This window comes from Neofelis nebulosa, chromosome 6, assembly GCF_028018385.1.
Source record: "Neofelis nebulosa isolate mNeoNeb1 chromosome 6, mNeoNeb1.pri, whole genome shotgun sequence".
In the NCBI taxonomy this organism is placed as follows: Eukaryota; Metazoa; Chordata; class Mammalia; order Carnivora; family Felidae; genus Neofelis; species Neofelis nebulosa.
Window position 1 is genome coordinate 148299886 of NC_080787.1, and position 22294 is coordinate 148322179.

The window sequence follows — 22294 nt, forward strand, 5'->3', positions numbered from 1 at the left end:
TGTCCTGAGCAGCGTGTCGCTGAGCACAGAAAGGCTTCTCCCGCTTAACTCTTCGCGCTTGGAAGTACCGTCGGTCCAAGTGCCGTCACGTCTTGACCCGAGAGGACACAGTGGCCGGTTCCTACGTGTTCTCCACCAGAAGCGTCACTGCCTCTCTTTCGTGTTTTGTGTTAGGCCTGTGGGGCCTGGCGGCGGCTTGCAGAAGCCCTGCGTGTGCCCGTCACTCCCAAGAACACCTTCCATGCCCAGGAGCAGCCCTCGTTTGTGGTGTGAGTCTGGGCTTCTGGGAGAGACGTGGAAGCCCAGGGAGTGCTTGTACCCCATGTCTGCTCCAGCCTGACCCTGCTCAGAGGAGTCCCGTGGCCCCTGCATGGTGTTTGCACCAAAGGAGCCTGTCCTCGTTTGAGGGACCCAGTTTCTACCGGCTACTGAGGTGGGCAGCGGACGTAAAGTCATTTCTCAAATCACTGCAGACCGGAATGCTTACGATTTTTCCATTCGGTTTCCTCAGGGAACCGGCCACATCTTCAAGGCTTGGGCCAGGGAGACTCCAAAAACCAGACCTCACTGGGCCTCGCGCTGTGTCCGACAGCCGCGCTCAGCCCGCCCCCGGCACCGCCACACCCCTTGAGCACGCGCTCCGGGCTCCTGCCCCTGCGCCTCCTGCCGGGAGGGCCCCTTCCGGCTGCCCCTGGCGTGCGGAGTCCCGCCTGTCCCTCCCGGCAGTGCTGCGGGGTCACTGCCACCTGGACACCAGGGCCACGGCAGAGAGCCGGGTGGAAGCGTGCGGCGGCCCGTGTAAACACGTACCACAGAGAGCCAAACACTTTAATTGGTTTGTTTTTTTTGGAGGCATAATTTAGTCATCTTACCTAAAGCGCCTTTCACTCTCTCGCGATCCAGTACAGAAAACTCAGCACCAAAGAATGAAGGGGAACCCCTCTGTTCCCCATCCCTGCCCTCCCCCTGTGCCTCAGATCCCCCCCGAATGATCACAAAATAAGGCTTACACTCAACCGCACACCATTCTTACTCATATGTGTTCTTTCTCTTACACTCACACACACACACACACACACACACACACACACACAAAGAAAACCAAAACCCACTAAAGTGTGATGGGGGAAAAAAGATTTAAGAACATCTTCCTCCCCATCTGGCATTGAGACCAGACTCCCTGGCTTCCCAGCAGGGGCTCACCCCGCTTCGTCCCTGGGTCCCACTAAGGATGACAGCGTCCACCAGTCCCCAAGGTCCCCTCTGGGTGCTGATGTGTCCGGGGTCAGTCGTTCCGTTTCTGCTTGCTGTCGATGTTGCCGTAGGCAGAGCCCTTGTCGATTTCTGTCACCCCAATCATCCATCGGACTCCCATGGAGGCTGCGGAGATGGGAAGGCAGGGACTTAGGAGGAGCCTTTGAGGGAGATGCCGACGGGAAAGCCATCTGCAAGGCTGCAGCATGAGCTGAGGGGCTAACCTGGGCCCGTTGCGTCCTGCTGCACGGTTACCCTTGAGTACGAGCGTCAGGATAGACTAAGTGACACTAAAACAGAGCAAGGCTGTTCTGCTGGGGGGTTTTATGCTCCTTCGACCCTTCGAACTGCGTGAGCCACGCTCCACTATACGCACAGGCTTATGGAATTCCTCTGCTTCCCGTGGGGCCCCCGAGGCAGAGAGTATTCCCTCACGAATGCAGGGCAGGTGCTTACTAAGGCCCCTCAGCGAAGCCTGATAGCCCCCCCAGGAGCCTGGAGATTGCTAGGGCTCAAGTATCTGTTCGGTGCCTGGCACTGCTGTTGGTATAACTATAGAGCAGAGAACAAGGAAAGTCTGCAGAAAGCCTTTTCTCCAAGCGAGGTTTGGCCCAGAGAATGGGAGGGACCCTCGTGAGAACCCAGCTGAGCCACCAGGAAGCTGGCAAACAAGGCCAAGTTCAGATGCTGTAGTTAAAGCTACTCCCTCCGAGAGGGCAGACTTGGTGAGCTCGCTCAGGGCAGGGAGCTCGTCTTAATCACCCTGATGAGCCCAGCACCAAACACCCCAGGCCCGGCAGACTGTGTCGCACACGTTTCAGAATGGATAAATGGGTGACAGCTGAAATCTCCGTGACGCACGTGTTTAAAAACGCAAGCAACGGGGCGCCTGGGTGGCGCAGTCGGTTAAGCGTCCGACTTCAGCCAGGTCACGATCTCGCGGTCCGTGAGTTCGAGCCCCGCGTCGGGCTCTGGGCTGATGGCTCGGAGCCTGGAGCCTGTTTCCGATTCTGTGTCTCCCTCTCTCTCTGCCCCTCCCCCGTTCATGCTCTGTCTCTCTCTGTCCCAAAAATAAATAAAAAACGTTGAAAAAAATTTAAAAAATAAATAAATAAATAAATAAATAAAAACGCAAGCAGCGTGGCCAGTGAACCATCGGTCAGGCACCCGTGGAGCTGACTGGCGTGCCTGAGCACAGCCCGGCCTGATGGGGCCCGGGTATCCCACGGGCCAGTTACAAACCAGCCGGGCTTCAGCCTGGGCCAGTTCTAAGGAGGACCCGTTCCAGTGGCCGAACCACCGTGCGGTGGCTGCGATGAGAGCGTAGAGAGTAAAGAGCTGCATAAAACATCAGCCCCGTTGCCCAAAGGCCTTATAAGGGGAACAAGACACACGGCAATCCAAGACAGAGTGCAGGGAGGCTGGGGCTCGCAGCTGATGAGGCATAGGGGCAGGGGGCACAGGGCAGTCTGCTCCTCCAGAGCTCCTGGGGACCGCATCTCCTGGGGGAGAGAGTTCAGCCCGTTTTGGCTGTCACCACACACCTTCATCACCAAGGAACCAGGTTCTCCCAAAGGCACGGGTCTCTGCCCCCTCCCTCCTCCCTCTGGAGACCCTGACCACAGGAGCTGCCTGTCACCCAGCCAGCAGGCAGCAGGGGGCCCTCTGGCCTGTGGGGGAGGGGGACTTAAATCATTGGAAACGGGGTTTCTCTTACACCCCCTTTTTTCTACAGAGAGCAGGTGTTATTTTAATTTGCAACATGAAAATAGACCTTTTAATTTTTAAAAAGACCAGAGTAAGGTCTGTTTGGGGAATAACAGCCAGTTTGGCCTGTTGTGAATAGTCTAGAATTGGTTGGTTTGACCCAAAAGGATGAGAGAGGTCTCGTGTGCTGTGACAAGTGCAGGGGGCCGCAATTTAGGAGGTGAAAACACGGAGCTAGGGGAAGTCCCATCTGTGTGAATTTACATACGCACGTGTGCGCGCATCTGGAGGAACGTGAGCCAAACTGCTAGCGATGATCATCTCCGGGAAGCAGGCTCACAGGGTGATTTTGTCCCGAGACGCTTTCAATTTGACACGCTTTTATACTGTTGGCGCCTGGCGCGTTCGTTCGGCGCCTGCGTGTTTCGCGGGAGTAACTGCGCCTGCCCCCGGATCGCGGCACACGCGTCTGCTCCGTCACAGGGAAGCAGGCTGCCCTCTGCTCACGCTTTCCAGTCCCGAGAGAGGATGCCTTTCCTCCCAGACTCGGGGCGACCGGCCGCTTCGGGAGGCCTGGCTCCCGGGGGATCCTGCCACGTCTCCCTCTGGCCCCAGGGGCACCTGACTGCAGGGAACCTTGGTGCGAAGAAACCACAGCAGTTCGAAACTGCTGTCCGTGAAGCCAGTACGGCTCAATGAAAACGCTGTCACCAAACCCCTCTCTCGGGTGTCGGTGCGCGTGGCAACGAAGTTCAAGAAGCACGCGCACGTCCCCGAAGGGGCCTGGACCTGCTTCGAGTGGCCAAGAGCCTTTGTCGGTTTCTGTCGGGCCCCAGGAAAAGGGTTTTCCTGGGGAGAAGGCAGAAACGACTACAGTTGAGCGGTGCTGTCCGCAGAGACCCCGTGACCGGATCTCCTGCCTCGCCGGGCCACGGGGAAAGATTCCTCCAGGCCTGGGGTCCCGGGTGTGTGTGGACACGGGCCCTGCGGTCCGCTCCTCCCTGTGCACCTGTAGCCTGCGCCCTCACTCCACAGGCCGTGCGGCACCCATGCGGCACCAGAGGTGACCCCCACTCCTGCCTCCACCTGTCTCCCCGTCAAACGCTCCTGGAGGTGGCGCAGGTGGGGTGGTCCCTACTTCCGGGCCTCTCGTCTTTACTTACCCACAAAGAAGACGAGGACAAAGCTGGCCAGGGTCAGGGAAGACCCACTGCTGATCATGTTGGTGAGGAACCGGAAGAAAGGGTAGAGCAGCAGGGAGGCCCAGAACAGCCAGTTGATGAGCGTCCAGGGCCGCCGGGGGGGCACCATGGGGGTCTCTGGGAAGGTGCCCGTCCTGTAGTACTCCTCCTGGAAGGCATCCTGGGAACAGAGAGGCGACCCTGAAGCACTTCCCTCACGCGCGACCCCGGGCTGATGCGGGCCCTTCCCAAGGCCCCGCTTCTGGGGGCAGCTCATGGCCCCCCCCCCCCCCCCCCGGACCCTCCCCCCCTGCCTCTGGCCAGGTGACCGGCCTCTGAGGCCCAGACTCCCGGTCTGCAAGACGGGCAGTTCTGCCGCCCAGGACGGGCCAGTGGGGAGCGAACTGAGGCGACGCGCTGACCCTGGCCCTCAGTGGACGCCCGCAGAACGGACCAGAACCCCGGGGCTCAGGAAGAGCCAGGAGCTCGCCCTCTTGCACCTGACCCACAACACCGCTGCACTGTCCTGATCGTCTGGCCCGGGCACCCCGGCCGCATGACCACGAAGGGCTGTGGGGGCTGCTCGAGGGAGGCGAGGTGCTCACGGAGGAGGCCGGGCAGGGGAGGGCTCAGTGCCCAGCCCAGGCCGGCCTCCAGTGGCAATGCTCTCTGTGCCTCCTTCCTTCTTCCTTCCTCAGGATCCAGCAACCGTGTGCAGTGGCTGTCAACACAGCCAGATGGCCAACAGCCTCCTGTCTTGACATTTCAGTAGATTCTCATCTACTGAAGACCCGACCCGAGACTAAATACAGGAGTTCCTCTCCCGCCCCTTCTCTGCGGGCTCCAACCCCGCCCACCATGGACGCCTGCACCTGCTGAGCCCTACACATGCCGCGTCCTTCCTGTATGTAGCCCTTGTGCATAAGAGAGGAACAGCAGTAACAAAATAGAGCAGTTCCAACAACGTTGTAACCAAGGCTCCGTGACTGTGGTCTCCCAGTGCCTTCACGCACGTACCCTCCCTCCTAGGGACGGTGTGAGATGATGAGATGCCCACGGGATGAGACGAAGGGAGGAACGGCGTGTGAGCCGCCGGCCTGCCACTGACCGGGTGCCGAGTCAGAGGAAGGATCGCCTGCTTCTGCACCGCCACCGATCGCGGGTCACAGACCGCGGGTGAGGGGACGGCCGGTGGTCCAGTGTGTGTGTGTGTGTGTGTGTCAGCGGGCCATCACGGGTCTCGGTGGGGGCACGGCGAAGCACAGGGAGCCCCGAAGCCGGTCCTGCGCAGCGAGCTCGCCCAGCTGCTCCCCGGAGCCCCCAGGTGGGAGTGAGTGACACAGTGGGACCAGGAGGCGGCCCCGAGGAGTGTGCTGCCGGGAGGGACGGGCACCAGGACACCGATCGGCACTTCCCGGCACCGTGTGAGGATGAGGGCCGGCAGCCGTGGGCAGTTTCCCCATTTCTGAATATCGGCAACAAATTAACATCTCCTAACAACACCCCGGGGGCTGACAACACGCATGCTGCCCCAAACCCATCTCTGGGTCCCGCGAGCCCCGTGTCTCAGCCCAGTAATGTCCCTGTTGTCTAAGGAGGCGAGGGTCCTGGAAAACAAGCCTCCATATGCCTGCGACTTACACCTTAGGTACCGAACTGTTCCCTTCAACGGCTTGAGATAGAAATCTCTAACATACATCCCACTTCTCTTTTCTCCCAGTCAGGAGGTACTGAGGAATATGCTTTTTGACCACTCAGGGTCATTATTAAAATGAGTCCGCAAACGGGCCTTTCTGGAAGGAGAGCCTCTGACCCCTTCTCTGGGGATTCAGGCGCTCTGCACCGCAGCCCCTTCCCAGGCCCGGTCCAAACTTTCCTCCTGCGTCTCTGCGCTTGGGCCAAATAATCAAATAATTTTAGGAGAACCGACCTGTGTGCTGAGTGCTCCCGACGCCCAAGTGACACAGAGCCTGTGGCCACAACAGACCACCTGATGGGGACATGCCCGATGCCCAGAGAGAGGGCACCTAACTCCGTCAAGGCCTCCCATGGTCCCTCCCTGCCATTAACTTGGCTGATGCTTCTCATCTCAGGTTGGGGCCACGGGAGCCCAATAACCAGATAAGGGGTTTGCTGCGGACTGATTGTGCCCCCCGCAGAATCTGCATGTGGAAACCGGATCCCCAGGGCGGTGGTTTCAGGAGGCGGGGCCCTTCGTGAGGATGCAGCCCTCATGATTGGGGCCCCCCCCCTTAGCACAGGGGCCCCAGAGAGCCCCTGCACTCCGTCCAGCACGTGAGGACACAACAGCCTGGGCGGGGGGAGGCCGGGGGGGGGGTGCTGGCCTGGCCTCCTGAGCTGCGAGAGGCAAAGGTCTGCTGTGTACAAGCCACCTGGTCCCTGTCACTTTGTCATACAAGCCTGATTGGACAAAGACAGGAGGGGGTACCTTTGCGCCTTAAAAAAACCCCAAACAGCTTTATTGAGGTGTCATTTACATATCATAAAACTCCCTCATTTTAAAAAGTGGAGTTTTGGGGCGCCTGGGTGGCGCAGTCGGTTAAGCGTCCGACTTCAGCCAGGTCACGATCTCGCGTTCCGTGAGTTCGAGCCCCGCGTCAGGCTCTGGGCTGATGGCTCAGAGCCTGGAGCCTGTTTCTGATTCTGTGTCTCCCTCTCTCTGCCCCTCCCCCGTTCATGCTCTGTCTCTCTCTGTCCCAAAAATAAATAAAAAAACATTGAAAAAAAAAAAATTTAAAAAAAAAAATAAAAAAAAATAAAAAGTGGAGTTTTTTTTTTTTTTTTTTTTTTAAATTCTTCTCTTTAATAGTCTTGATAACAACTTTTCTCTTGTGATATTTCTGCAGAGGGCCCGGTGCCACTTTCCCCATCTCTTGCCAGAAAGACACTGGCTAAGCCAACATTTATTTGTACCTCTAGCAAGAGGAAAAAGCCCTGCTTTTTCTAGGGGGTCAGAACTAATTCAACCCAGAGTTTTCTTTGTCTCTGTTTCGTTCAGAAAACTAAGACCCTTCACTGCCCCCACTGACATGGCTGCTGCAGTAACCCTTGCTGGCCTCCCCGGGGGCGTCACAGTGACTCTGTGACCCGGCAGGGTAGCCCCGAAGCACGTCTGGGGCCAGACGTTAGCTCCAGCAGCATTTATGGCCTCTCTTGGTCACGTCCCTTCTTTTGCAACGAAGTCCGGCCCTACGGGGAGACGTCTTTGGTTCACGACGCTTCCAGTTTTTGTTTCCGTGTGTTAGGATCACGTGGCACAGGAGAGGCTGGAATTGGGAAATGTGTTTAGTGAAAGGGGAGTTGATTTGTTTCCAGAAAGAGCCATCAGCCCAAAAGCGTAAAGGAGGAGGAGGCCCCCTGACGCAGGGCAGAGCCCCTGAGCACACACGGTGTGCACACAACCAGAGCCCCGGGAGGCAGGTACCACAAGCCACGCCGGCCAGAAACAGCCCGGCTGGTTGGGTTTTCCCAACGTTTGGCTCAGCAAAACGAAACGTCTTCGATGGTGCTGGGGGAGGAAGGAGGGAGGGAAGGGAAGAGGAGGAAAGAACGAGAGACAGAAAGTAAGCGCGTCTGGGCAGGAGGGACATTTTCAGAGGATGCCTTCCCCGGCGTCAGCCTGACATGGGGGCAGAACTCCGGCCTGGAGTGTGCTGTGGGCAAAGGACGGTACCACGGGGCCAGGCCAGAGACCCTGCCGCCTTTCCAAGGAGCGATGCCCTCAGTGTAAGCGCAGAGGCCCTGGCCAGCTTGGAAAACCCTCAGTTCTTATGCGTGAAGAATTTCCCGCTGGCTTCTGCACCCCACACGGAGAAGCTGCCAACCGTGGCCCCTGTGGCCCCTGCACGCCCACGAGACGGCTCGAATGCCCCTTTCCTTCACCCACTTTTCATCTGGCACCATTAAGGACTAATTCTTCACCCCTGCAGCAGACTTCAGACTGCACGCCAGGGAACTGAGTACTTTAAGTCACAAATGAAAAGTTAGCGGGGTGCCTGGGTGGCTCAGTGGGTTGAGTGTCCGACTTCGGCTCAGGTCACGATCTCGCGGTTTTTGGGTTCGAGCCCTGTGTCGGGCTCTGTGCTGAGCGCTCAGAGCCTGGAACCTGCTTCAGATTCTGTGTCTCCCTCTCTCTCTGCGTAACACTGCCCACCCCCCCCGCCCCCCCCCCCCCCCGCCACTCACACTCTGTCTCTCTCTCCTCCAAAACTAAATAAACATTAAAAAATTTTTTAAAAAAAGAAATGAAAAGTTAGAATTTGTTTAAGCCACATGACAGAGGAACCATCATGGCTCTGGGGAAGGTGATTTGGGAGCTGCTGTTGTCCCCAAAGGGGTCACCTGAGGGCGTGCCTGGTTTCTCAAAGCCCACACCCTGCAGCCGGCAGCAGTCCTGAATGCTGACAAGTGATCAACATTGTGCATTTCCGAAATGCCAAATTTGTTCCACTTAAAGGATGGCCCGGGCTTCAGAGATGATGCTCTTCCTATTTTAGGGTGTTAAAATGGCAGTCGTAGCTAATGGGTTTCTATCTATCTATCATCTATCAATCCATCTATTTTGAGAGGGGAGGGGGAGACACAGAATCCCAAGCAGGCTCCGTCTGCACCATCGGCCCTGAGCCCGACGCGGGGCTCAAACCCACAAACCATGAGATCATGGCTTGAGCCAAAATCAAGAGTCGGACACTTAACCGACTAAGCCACCCAGGCGTCCCTAGTGGGTTTCCTTTTGTGTCTCTGCTGGAGCAGAAGAAAGTGTCAGCACATCCCTGTGTGGCTGCCACCACCCTGTCCCACACTGACAGCCACTTTACTTGTCTGTGACATCAAAAGCCTGAGAATTACTGCCTTAAAGTCCCAAGCTCAAAGTCAACAGAATTGTCTTTCAACACCATACATCTGAAAGATGACGATTAAAACAGAGCCCCACTCTGACAAGCGTGGTGGGGCACCGAGATTTCTGGTATGTAAAGAAAGCCCCAGACCCAGCTAGGCTCCTGAGGAAACAGGGCTGACAGAAATGAAAGGATGCCATTGTTCCCTGCCATCTGGTCACATCTCGTCTTGGAGGCACTGCTGACCCTTGCAGTTACTGCCTAGCGGTGTTCCCTCCAGGGAAAAGACCCGCCTCAAAGGTCTGCTCACCGGCAGACACAGCCCTCCATAGAGAGGAAGAACTTGGCCTCGGGAACCCGGCTTTATTAGTGAGCTGCGAAGATGGACAAATGATGTCATTCCCTGGACCTTAATACCCTCATCACTAGCCTAAGAGCTTGGAGCCAGATGATTGTTTCAAGAATCCTCTCCAAACTGAACGCTATCATTTCTAATGCATACATGGTTTAGGGAAAACCTTCCCGAGAGAGGTCGGCAAGAAGGAAAGGTGCCTCTCCACCAAACACCCAAGTGGCTCGGTTCACACGACGGCCGCCGCTCTCGCGCCCGAACACAGGAGACAAAGGGCCGAAGGAGAAAAACCTCCTTTGCTTTGGTGAGTTTTGGGTCCTGTGCTTGTTAGATTTGTGTGGTTCTTTACAAAGCGATTCATTTCTTAGGCTTTTGCTCTTAGCACGTTTTTCTTCTTACTAATAGCGACATTTTTTTATACTGCCTAAATGACTAAACCACAAAACCGCACAAGGAAAATGCTGCCTCGTGCATGAAACCAGAGGAAAAGAGTTTGTATTCTTTGTGTGTTTCTGTCGGGCCTGGGCCCGTGGCAGCACGGAAGTGTGATAACTGGGAATCTTGCTAAAAAGCATCTGCAGTGCATTTCCAAGGGAGGGTCTGCAGGCCGCGTGTCAGAGGCGGCCTTCTAGAAATACACGTTTCCAGGGCTCCTCAAACCCACTGCATAAATCTCTGAGGCTGAGGAAGATGCATGGCTCACACTCCGTGACAGGTGTTTACTGTTGACTATTCGTAAGAGGAAACTGGATGCCCATCCCTATTACTCGTCCAGAAAAGACACGAAGCAAGTTCCGTGAATGCGCTTTTAAAGGCACCATCGGAAAATCACTTCCTTGGGAACACAGGAGCGACTTCTTGCTAAGACAGTATGAGGATCTTGATCCCCAAAATGGAGCCTCTACTTAATCTGATGGTAGTAACTGGGAAGGCTTTGGGGCCAAAGCACATTGGCAAAGGCAGGATTAAAATTCCTACCCCACTGTAGGGGACAGCCCATAGAGTTCTGGGCAATTATCTCTAGAGGGATGGGTCGGGGGGGGGGGGGGAAGACAGCACATTAAAAAGGCAGGCAGTCTGTATTTATGGAGTTTGGCAACAGGAAATCAGTATCCTGCTTATTGAGCTCGATTCTAGGTAATAAGCTGGTTTGCCCTTAAAATGTACGATGAATCAGAAATAAGTCTTTATGGGCAGTGAGGCTTGGTCATAAGGACGCCTTCCTCATAGGTGGAAGCTAGCCTTTTCTCCTTCATAAGATCAGGCAGTTGGGACAATGATAGTTAGCCTGCCTCTGCCCTGAGCAGGTCTTTGAAGAGAGAAGCCAACGGAAGGTAAGGTCCTGCCCAGAGGAAGCAGAGACGGTGTGTGTGGTGGTGACGGGGACGCGGGGGGGAGCTGAGGGGCTGGAACAGACAGGAGGCAGGGGGGCGCTGCACCAGATCAGACCAGCAAAGTGGGTCCTTGCAATGCGGATGCTGGTGGTTTTGAGACCACAGGCAGCCACGCTGCAGGTCTGGAAGCCATCGGGATCGTATGCATTACTGAAAGAACATTCCACCCCCAAGTTCCAGACGCGGGCTGTTGGGGCCGTCACTTCCTCTTCTGTCCACTACACCCATCATTCTTCCTGTGAAGCCCCTTTGACACATATTTTGCTATCTTCTTTTCCCCACTGTTGAACAGAGCGTCAGCCCCAGGGCAGCTGCTAACTAGGCAGTGGGGTCTCGCCACCGTCAGCTCCCAGAGGCCCCCACGGCGCGCCCACAGCCGCAACTCGAAACGGGGGTCGTTGGGTCCCACAGAAGCACCCGCGGCACTGACCTTCTCCTGGTAGAGTTTGTGGAGCCAGGCTGAACACTCATCCTCGTCTTCTGGGACTTCTTCTAAAGGAATCCGCCTGCAAAGCAGAGAGCAGCTAGCAGCAGGGAGGCCGACGCCAGATGCCCCCACCACGGTTTCAGAGTAACAGTGCTCGACCTCTCTGGGCTTCTGTTTAGGTAACCTGACCATGTGGCTGTGAGGAGCGCAATTCAATTGATACAGGCCCAGTTGTAATCATAGTTCACGAAGGAGTGGCCAACGGCAGGTTCAGGGACTCAGACACCTGCCTCTCTCCGTCCTCCCTCCCTACCTCATGGAAAGGCTCCCAAGACCGGCTGTTTGCTTCTCCAAGAGAGGGCAGAACTGCCTCCGTTCCCACATGTTAGAATCCAATGTATATGCAGAGAATCTACGTGTAGGTGGTAATCTGCTAATACTTCTGCCAGCCAGGTAATGACTAAATACGGTGGTGAAGTGTCTCCCATCAAATGATTCCTTTGACCTCTTGGACAGGTTAGAGGTGGATCCCGATGTAAGGATTTCGACAAACAGAAGGACGTGTATGTTGGGCAACTCCTGTTCCCCGCAGGATGGGAGAGATAGGGGGTCCTGGCCAGGCCCTGGGGCTCTTGGCTCACCAGAGGTGGAGGAGATCCCAGGGTGGCTCTGGGCTGGGGGCTCAGCCACTTGCCAACAGCCCCACTGAGCAAGGGGGAGTCACCGGACCATGTCTCCTATTGTACATGCATTTCTGTGTGTTCCCAGGTTGCTGGCTTTTGCGATGCCCAGCCGTATTCATTCACACCTGATTTTATCCATGTAAAATTCTACATCCCTCATGACTGCCATGGGTGGACTGGGTCCTCTCTCCGGCTTTGGACTGTCTTCGCACGAAGATACATCTTTAGAACTTATCCGTCACACTATAGCCCGTTACGAGAACATGCGATTTCGTCTTGTAACAGAGGCAGTATTGTTCAGGGTGAGAAATCACCCGGTAGGCCCCTACAAATACTCCCACCAATACCCTACTCCTGCGCTCTTACTGGCTCACCCTGGTTTGGAAACCGGATCTCTCAATGTGTTTCTTGAAAAAGGTTAGAAAGCCTACATGCTATTTATTCCAATAGTAGGAGTTTAAGGCAATTTTTCTCTTTTCAGTAACTTATTTGACATTCTTCACCTTGCTTTTTGAACACTTTGTATTGCGGTAAAACACAAGAAAGCCTCTCTCATTTTGAAAGGGCCCCTGCACCACGAGGAGTGGCACGGTCTTCGTCGGAAGCCGTGAGGGTGTACCAACTTCCGTGGGCCTGCTGGGTATCGCATTTACAACCGTCATCCGTACATGTGCTCCAGAGAGGTGCAGTTACCCGAGAGGTGGCCTAGTAGAGGTGCAATAATCTTGCATAGTGGGCGAAGTTTCCCCAAATAGCAGGGGCCCAGCTGGCCGCTGAGTGGCGCTTCTGCTAGGTGATAGAGTTCAGGGGACAAAGCCTCCTTTACTTCTGGAAGGAGGCCTCCCTTGGGAAGGTTGCGTTTCCTACCCTCATCTGCCTTAAACTGAGTGATAAGCCAGACTGTTGGCCGTGGCCTTAGAAAACAGTAGTATGATGCTCCCTCCTCTTTGTAAGGGGGAGCCGAAGTCATTTCCGGCTAGAAAGCTGTTTAATCCAGGCTGTCAGTCCTGGAAGGTTTGAGCTTTTTCTTGAAGCCCCGTGGTGACGATCAGCCACCGAATTTGCATCCTGTGTTGACTTTAGCATCTGTAAGGTCTTTAAAAAAATAATCAGAATGCTATAGAACACTTGGCTAGCTCTCCAGCAGTGGGCGTGTCTGAGCACCTTGGTTCGCCTTCTGGGCAGACCACCTACTGCACAAGAAACCAGCGCGATCCCTCAACCTGGTCACATGGGGTTTCATGCGTGTGCACCATTGTGTTTTACCACCCGCAGTGTCTTTCAACGGTTTCCCATTAATCTCGACATTGCAGACGACCAGGGTGAGATCCATTCTGTCAGTTGATAAATGGGCAAAGAGAACTAGCTTGTCTAAAATCTCGTGAAGTGTTTTCAATAAAATCGTAATAGCTTGGAATCTAACCCATAAGTAAGATACTGCTAAAATGGTCTCCGTTTGTTTCTAGACCTCCCTATAAATTACACACCCTCTTATCTGCGGACATCTGTGTGCAGCAGACACATCCTCCAGGAAAAGGGGTCAATGAAATAATCTCTTCACACTCAATCTCAAAATGACTATAAAATGACTAGGCTTCCGTCTGGCTAGCCTGAGCTCTACGATGAGTATGAACTGGTCAGAGAGAATCAGAAAGTAGCTGAGAAGAAACGAGGCCTCCCCTGATTATTCCCATGAGTGGCCTGTGTCTTGAGTTTCTAATACTAACACGGGTAGTGAATGGGTCCGTTTCAGTACAGATTACAGACAAGAAAATATTAAACAGATTCTCCCGGAAAGAGGTTGGCCGGCCATTTGGGATTTATTTACTTCGATGGGCGCTCTCTTTTTTGGAAAGAAAATGGAACCCACTTACCTGACGTATAAATCTGCATGATATTTCTTCCCGTTTAGGACCCCCAACAGTGTTGGATTTTCATTATTTCTGAAATTGAGTGTACAGTCATATACAGCTGAAACTATAAAAAAATAAAACAAATACAAAGCAGTATATAGCGTGTGAACCCATAGATACACACATTGGAAAACAATACTGAAATCTGCTAACTGGGTATCTCAGGATGGTGGGATTACTGGGTTCCTCTTCATGCTTTTCTATATCATCCAAATGCCTTCACTGAACACACATCACTTTCTGTAATCAGACAGCACACTAACTTAGTAGCTGAGAACAGAGTTATTACCGAGGTCAGATCAGTTTAAAGCAATACTGCGATGTCCCTTCTAGACGTACTACAACAAGGACCCATATTTCGACAAATACCAATAATAAGGTCAACGAATCTAACGCAGGCTAAGGACATGTCTTAAGTTGATGGCAGTGTAACCATTTTACCAGCGTTTCTCCCTCTAGAAAAATAAGATAGCTACAAAACTAGAAGTGGATGTGGGGAACCTTTTAAGGAATTGAACTAGAGTCGGCTGAAACATGACAGAGAAACAAAGAAGAACGTGTGGTTTCAATGCGTCTCCCAGGCGGTGAGTTAACCCCGCAGCTTGCTGTCAGAATTCACTGTTGCAGCTTACTGGGGGGAGGCGGGGAGGGATGCAGAATGCCCGAGGGAACAGCCGTGGAGAGGGAAATACGGAGGGGAGACAGATGCCATTCCTGTGGCGTCAGGACGACAGGACGGGGCAGCAGAAGGAACAGGAGTTGTGGAGTCAGGCTGGTGCCTGCGGGATCTTTTCTCGGACAGGCCACCCAGCCTCCTGGAGCCTAGCCCCCCCTGGACCCACGATGCCCTCCTCCCACGCCTGCTGAGCTGGCGAAAGTCACCACTGTCCGCAGGGCTTGGCACACTGTGCCGGGGAGACTGTGCGCCTGATACGGTACCGAGATCCTGGCATGGGTACGGCTACTCTTCATAAAGTGGGCAGGAGGATGACGGGATGTCTTGGTTCTAGTTGGGAATATGAAGAACCAGCATTCAAAACCCGGTCAGAAAAGCACTGTCCATTAGCTTCGACCTGCTGCCTGCCCGCCAGCGGGGTCTGCGTGGGGCGCTGTGGCAGCTGGAGCTGGTCTTTGCTGAGGAGAGAGGGGCTCTGGGGCTGGCTCGCAGGAGTGCCCGGGGGGGGGGGGGTGGCCCCCCACCCCCCAGCAACCCAGACCTTTGCCCCATCCTGTCATTCCGGTGGGGAAAGGTGTGGCTCTCCAGGGGCGAGTGAGGCTGGTGGAGGCATTATGGTAACAGGCATTCGGGCTGCACCGGGTGTGGCTGTGGGGTCACCGGGTCTGGGAGCAAGAAGGGCGCGTGTGGCTCATGGAGTTCAGCGGGCTTCAGCCTCCTTCCTTCAGACTGGCTCCTACACACAAGTGGGGTGGCTTTGGTTAATTAAGGACAGGGGAGCGCCAGGGGGTCCCCAGAAGACAGCCTAAAAACTAATGACTTGCACAGTTCTCTTCGTTTCCAGAGGAGTAACCCCAAGAGAAGCATCTTGAAGGGACACAACGGCCCAGCAGGAAACCCATCTGCCTGCAAAGCCCTTGAGCCCCAGCCTCTGTGGACTAGTGGAGCCATTTGGAATAAGTTCCTTAAATTCTCTGTAAGCCCCAACTTCCCCACCTGGAAACTGGAAGTAAACAAAGGGTTGCGTCGCTGGATCTGGCAAGCACACTCTGGCCGCGCCACGCGTGACGAGCCTGCGCACAGGACAGATGACAAGTGCCCTGCGCACGCTGGCGCTCATTCCGGGGTGGGGGGAGGGGCGGGGCGGTGGGCGCACGGATGCCGCGGCCTGCAGGCCAAGCTCAGCCAGGGGGTCCGTCTGGGCGCGGCGCCGGAACCCCGCGGGGAACACCCCACCCCGAAGCTGGGCGCCCCCACCAGGGGGCGAAGGTGAGGCGAGCAGGGTGAGGGCTGAGTAAACGTTCAGTGCGCGCCAGGCCCGGGGCCGAGTCCTCTACCCGTTTTCTCACTTAACCCTCGCGACTCCAAGAAGCTTTGCAAGGTGATGCGCCCGGGGCCCCACGGCGCGCGCGCAAGCCCCCCCCCACCCCACCCCCCGCCGCCCCCGGCACTCAGGGCTGGGTCTCAGGTCTGCTCCCGACTCCCCGACTCCCCGGGGCGGTGCAGGACGCGAGCAGCTGGTGTCTTGGGAGGCCGAGGGAGGGACCAGGAACCAGGCGGGCGACCTCGGCCCCGGGGGCAGCGGGGAGCTCAGTGACGGGGTCTAGTCTCCGGGCAGCTCTGCAGGCGGACCGGGGGGGGGGGGGGGCCCTCGGTGCGCGGCCTGGGATCTGCGAGCGGCTGCCCGGGCTCTCCTTTCTCCCCCCTCCCCGCGAGCCAGCCCGGACTGACGTGCTGGTGTCTGGGCGGGAGGAAACCCCGGGTCAGCCTTGCGACCGCGAGGGGACCAGGGGGTGGGGCCGGGCCTGGAGCAAGGGAGGGGGCGGCCGCGGGGCGGGGCCGAGGGCCTGGGAGGCTCAGCTCCCCTGCGGCGGCGGCCGCGGGGCGGGGCGGGGGTAGGGCCCCCCCCACCCGAGGACTGGCTGCCCCGCAGGTAGGGGCCCGGCTCGGGCGGGTCCGCAGGGGGCCTGGGCGGGTTTACGCGCGACCCCGGGCGCGGGCAGCGCCGCAGGAGACCCCTCGCCGGACACTCAGATCCCTGTGCTCCCAAGAGGGAGACGAGACCTGGGGGCCTAAACAAAGAAGACCGTGTGCGGACAGAAGCTGTTGGACCGGCTGCCGGACTCCGGCCCGGGCGGCGCCTGGCCCCGGGGGACGTGGGCCACGAGGGTCACCAGCCTCGCTCAGGGCAGACGAGGAAGGGGGTGAACCTCTGGGAGGGGGCTGGCTGCCCGGGGATTTAAGATGAGACGGAGTCATGACCGGACGCTGGAAAACAAATGCTCCCAACTCGGGGTCAGCGGGGACAGATGGCAAGGTCACAGGGTTCATCAGCTGGAGGCAGCTGGTGCCACCAGATGGGCAAGAAATGCCACACAAAGCAAAACGGCAACAAAAATCTGGGCTAAGCAGGCGTGGGGCCTGGCTGACCCCAGGTGAGGACCCGGGAATCCACAAGGTCAGCACAGCCCTGCAGTCCCGGTGCTGAGCAGGAGGGGGCGGTGTTTGCGCAGAGTTCGTGCGCGTGTGCGTGTGCGTGTGCGTGTGCGTGTGTGTGTGTGTGAGAGAGAGAGAGAGACAGAGAGAGAGAGAGGGGGGGGGGAGGGGGGGAGAGCGAGCATTGGCCTGGATCCTGGCAAGCCATCCTTTGTCCCCCGTTTGCCCTCCCAGCGACCCGCCGCCATCAGCTGGGGCGCGCTGCCAGGGGACAGCCATTCAGATCGGGTGCTGGGGCTCGGTCTCCTTGCTGCAGGGGATTCTGGGATCTTCCTTACCTACATTTCTCAAACTCCTCACGGTGACGGCGAAGCCTTTGGTGCGTGGCAGCAGGTGGTACTTGAGGCTGGGCAGCCCCTTGGCTCGGGCCACCTGCATGCTGATCTGGTGCTTCTTCTCCGTGAAGCGAGTGCCCTCGCAGTGAATCAGGAACTGGAAAGGACAGGGCGACGGTCACACACAGCTGCCGGTCTCACACACAGGGCCCCCGGTCACGCTCATTCTCAGAGTCACGTGCTGCCCCCGGTCACACGCCTCGGTCACACACGGTCCCCCAGGAGCCCTAGGGAACGGCCCGAGTGGGGACAGCCCGGCGGCTGCGTGGCCCCCGGCCTCAGGTGGGGCGCAGAGGTGGCCTTCCTGTCTCTGAGCTTTGGAGACCAACGTTTACCCTGAGGATAGAGGAGTGAATGTGTGAGTGTGTGACATGAGTGTCCCGAGTGTGTGTGACAAGAGTGTCCTGAGGATTTATTTCTGCACCAGTCAGTTCAGAGGGAAGGACAAGTGTGCGACCGTGGGGAGGCCAGCGGGGCAGTTGGCAGGAGCGAGGCGTGTCGGGCCCTCAGAGCACCGGGGGGCGTGGCCCCGCGGGGTCGGGGGTGGGGGGTGGGGGGTCTCACGTACAAAGTACTTCTCGGGGTAATCCCGGAGGTGCAGCAGGCTCTGCGAGACGGTCTTGCGGTCTTGCTCCCACTTGCGTGTGCAGAAGACCATCTCGGTGAAGTACCACATCCAGCCGATGATCGGGACGTAGGCCAGCTCCTTCTTGGCCAGGACTTTGGAGCCCTGGAACAGAGGAGGGGGCCCGGGAGTCCGCGAGGGGGCTTTGCGGGGCCTCTCCCACGGCTGTTGGAGACGCTACTAGAAAAAGGGGAGAGGACGCGCTCTCCGAAGGCCTAAGGGGACCATCCCACAGCACAACGAAGCCGGAGCCTCCGCACCGGTTAACTCGAGGCCAAGTTTGTGCTAAGTCTGCGGGGCGGGGAGGAGCGGGGGGTTCTTAGCAGGGGTGCGCAGGCATCTGGGCAGCGTCTGGAACGGCGAGGGACATTGAAGGGTCATCGATGCTCAGCTCATTTTCCAAGCTGGCCATGCAGTTGTAACACCAAACCCTTTCTGTAGGTCTCACTCAGTCCTCAGGCAAACTTGGCTGTGCGGGCAGGGCAGGCATGATCTCCTTTCGCAGACTAGGAAATGGGGTGGGGGTGGGGGCGGTTCTCTGCATCGTAGAGCTGCAAAATGGGGGAGCCTGGAGTTGAGCGTAGCTCACCAGATCGTGTTGGGGGCTCCCCACCCATCCCCTCGCTGGCTCATCTCTAAGGCTGGCAGTGGGGTCGAGACATCCGCCCGAGGCTGGCTCAAGACGCAAGGGCTTGGCCCACCAACCGGCGGGCCCCTGAGGCCGCTCAGCCAAGGCCCCTAACCAGCTATGCCAGTCTACGTGGCCTGTGCTGGCCTGGGGAAGACCAGGGGTCCAGGCGGATGAGGGGAGACCCAAAACTGCCTTACATCTAGTGGGTTGGGTTCTATATTTTTCACCCTTAATTTTGGAATTGGCCAAGATACTCTTCGAGATAGCCGTCATTGATGAACGGCATGGGAGACCGAGGCAGTGATGCGGACAGTCGGGCAGCCATACGGACTGACGACTGTCTACTTATGCCCTGAGCCTACGAGACTTGTCACGTCCCCAGCAACCACACAGCTGCAGCTAGGTGAAGACCAATAAGCCGATACGTATCCCCTTATGCACCTGTGCAGACTGGAGAGCGGCAAAAAACAGCCACTTGCCCCCTTTATGTTAAAGCAACAACAAACATCTTGCCCCACGGTGGGGAAGACAAAGCACAGACACCGTTCAGGTTCAGTGTCTCTATGTTTTGATGGGTTTTGCTTTTGTTATTCTCACAAACCCAACATGCAAGTTATCTCGAAGAGAACCAAGCCATAAGATCTGGGGCCTGTCCCCCGAGGACCTAAGAGGCCAGTCCTGCTGGGTCAGAGAACCCGCTGTACGTGGGCGGGGGGGAGGGGGGACCCACTGTGTGCCAGGCATGGGCTGTGCACTTATATAAATTCTATTCAATTTGAAATCAAGAGAAATAGCCCCATTTTATAGATAATCAAACTGAGGCTCAGAGATGTGAAGTAGCTAGCCCAGAGTCACGTTGCTAACCGCTATACCAGCCTGGTGTCCCCTCCTGCATCCCTCAGCTTAGTGTGGGCACTGACCCAGTTCTGGCAAGGTGGCTCAGAGGTCATGGTGCCCATGTTCTGGGGCTTCTGGAAGCTTTTGCTCCATGACAAAAAGAGAGATGGCCAGGAGGCCCGGCTCTTTTTCTGCCGTGAACACGGATGCCAAGTGTCTCATGGCTTTGACCATCATGTTGTGGCCCTGAGACAACAGCCTAGAAATGCTGAGGCCACTGGGGCCGCTGGGCCAGCCCAGAAGGCGTCTGGCCACAGCCCCGCTCTCCTCTGAGGCGGCAGAATGTCTCCCAGGCCAAAGCCCCTGGGTCAGGGTTTCCGTACATCTCCAGCTGACGAGGGCCTGTGACAGAGCATCAATCACATTACTGGTGAGAATCTTTCCTACGGTCAGCTTTTTTTTCTTTTCAACATGGGGTTGCTTTAAATCCTAAAAGCGTGAACGAATTATCCTGACTTGTGCTCTCTCGCACTAGGACTGAGAAGGAAGTGCCTGTCACTCAGAACGCAAAAGCAAATGGCCTTGGGGATCATCACTCTGCCCATAGGAGCCATTTAACAGTCCACCTGGTCTGTCCACTGCCAGCTTTCAGGTCGTGGGAGGCCCTGCCTCCCTTCCCTCAGCCTCCTCCTATTGACAGGGATGTTCTCATGCTCTCTGTTTCCTGTTACCTCCCTACTCACAGCCTGTGAGATGGAAACAAGAGAGAAAATCCCCCCCAGTGAACTAAACTTACCTTCTTGGTAGGTTAGGACTACTTACAAAAATTACGTATCCTTGAACTCATCCCCAAAATACCTTGTGTCGGCGTGAAGGGATTCTAAAACACGATCTGTTCTATAACGGAGAAGGGGATCATGTTCTATAAGGTAGCAGCCACTGGGGCTAGGAAGGTGAGTGGCCCCATGCTGTCAATCACAACGGCTGTCTGGTGGGGAAAGTACTCTCAGGGGCATTTCCTATTAATGGCCTATCCCACCAGACGCAAGTGGGCCTTTGGTAACCTACTGCTGAAAGGCAATGAACTTTGACAGTGATGTAGGATCTATGTGTAGACCAAAGAGGGGAGCTCAAGAGTCTATATGTCCATCACTGTCCTACTGTGTCAGAACACCGCGAACCATCTAAGTGCCCCACACTAGAAGGGCTCGATGAATTATGGTATATATGGCAGACTGTATATACAGTGCATAATATGATAGTATAGAGCAGTTACTGTAGCCCGTCGGCCAAAGCGGCTCCACCACATGCTTTTATAAATAAAGTTTTATTGGGACACAACCACTCTCCTTTGGGTACGCACCGCTTATGGCTTCCTTCACACTGCAACAGCTGAGTTGAATAGCTGTGACAGAGGCAACATGGTCCATAAAGCCTAAAATATTCACTGTCCCTCCAATTACAAAGTCTGCCAACCTTTCATTTGGAGCCACTAAAACTTGTTTTCTGCAGATAACTTAATAGCTGGGGAAATGCTTATTATATGATACCAAATTTTTAAAAGGTCTGGAATGAAAGCTGAGTCTATAGCCTGATTATGACTCCATGAAAAAAGTAAAACAGTAAAAAATAACAGTAGTTACAGCCGGGTGGTCAAATCAGAAGTGATTTTTTTTTTTTTATTTTGAGAGCGAAAGAGAGCAGGGGAAGGGCAGAGAGAGAGGGAGAGAGAGAGAGGGAGAGAGAGAGAGAGAGAGAGAGAGAGAGAGAGAGAGAATCCCAAGCAGGCTCTGAGCTGTCAGTGCAGAGCCCGACATGGGACTTGGACCCATAAATCATGAGATCATGACCTGAGCCGAATCCCAAGAGTCAGATGCTTAACCAACTGAGCCACCAGGCAACCCCCCCCCCCGCCCCGATTTTATTATTTTATTATATTTTCCTGTTTTCTTTCACCAACAAAATATTTTGCAGTGTTAATAACAACTACCATTTTGGGAAGTTCTTGACATCGGCACATTTCAACCACTTAAGTGAGACTGGATCAAAGCAGCCCATTTGGTGATGATCAACAGGGACAGAGGAGGTATTTCTGTTTTTATGGGGAATTAATACATCTTTCAGCCTTCAAGTTCCGGATGTTATCATTAGGCCTAGGCCTTGATGCTGACTATGTTTACCTGATATAAGAACTGTTTTAAAATATTGAGGTAGAAACTTTTGCCTTTCAAATCAAAGCAACTTTATTTGATTTCCTTTCCTTGGCAAGGATAACAGGATTTGGAAAGCGTTGACATCAGTCCTGGTTTCGGCCAGGCTCTACCACGGCTCGGCCGTGTGACTTTGGTCCGGATACTTAACCTTCCCGAGCCTCAGCATTCCCAGCTGTCTTCTGAGGAAAGTCATACTTATCGCGACGTGCTGTTGTAAAGATTGAATGCCACATGGAAGCAGACACAAAAGTGCCGAGTTGAGAACCTGACCACGGGTGTTCAATAACGCATAGCTGTTATTATCGCCACAGAGTAAGCACAGCGGCGAAACGTCCTTTTTTATTCCCCCCGTTTCTGAAACCATGCTTCAGCATATGGTAATAGCGAAAGGCTGCAGTTATTACAGGGCTCCCTGAGAGGCAGTGTGCGAAGAGATTTACCCAACTTTGCTCTATTTCAGACCAAGAGACTAGAAACTTTCTCCTCAGTGTGCTTACGGTCCTCCCGGAAACTCAATGTGCCATCACTATCATGACCCCCCCAGGCCACGCAAGGGTTTCTGTGTGTGGACGGTAACGTCTTCAGGAAAGACACTGTACAAAAACAATACCAATTTTGTTGACTCTGGATTTATTTTGAGGGTAGACCTGAGAGGATTTACAGAGGAGTTAGATTTACCACAGGCCCCTCTAGACACTTTGCATATCTGGA

The 22294-nt window shown here is 55.4% G+C and overlaps 1 protein-coding gene across 8 annotated transcripts in view; it reads right to left on the reverse strand.

Annotated features, from left to right (window-relative positions):
* Window positions 1-810: 810 nt before the first annotated feature.
* The window catches only part of AGPAT4 (1-acylglycerol-3-phosphate O-acyltransferase 4), a 128153-nt gene continuing 106669 nt past the window's right edge, over window positions 811-22294 (reverse strand). For 6 of the 8 annotated variants that reach the window (XM_058735846.1, XM_058735847.1, XM_058735843.1 and 3 more), the window contains 6 exons: window positions 17846-18007; window positions 17221-17374; window positions 13732-13834; window positions 11178-11253; window positions 4125-4323; window positions 811-1380 (listed from right to left, as the gene is read on the reverse strand). In XM_058735846.1, coding sequence (XP_058591829.1) covers window positions 1286-1380; window positions 4125-4323; window positions 11178-11253; window positions 13732-13834; window positions 17221-17374; window positions 17846-18007 — 789 coding nt within the window. In that variant the 3' untranslated portion in view covers window positions 811-1285. The remainder of the gene's footprint in view (window positions 1381-4124; window positions 4324-11177; window positions 11254-13731; window positions 13835-17220; window positions 17375-17845; window positions 18008-22294) is intronic. The other 2 variants (XM_058735844.1, XM_058735845.1) reach the window with 2 other exon arrangements.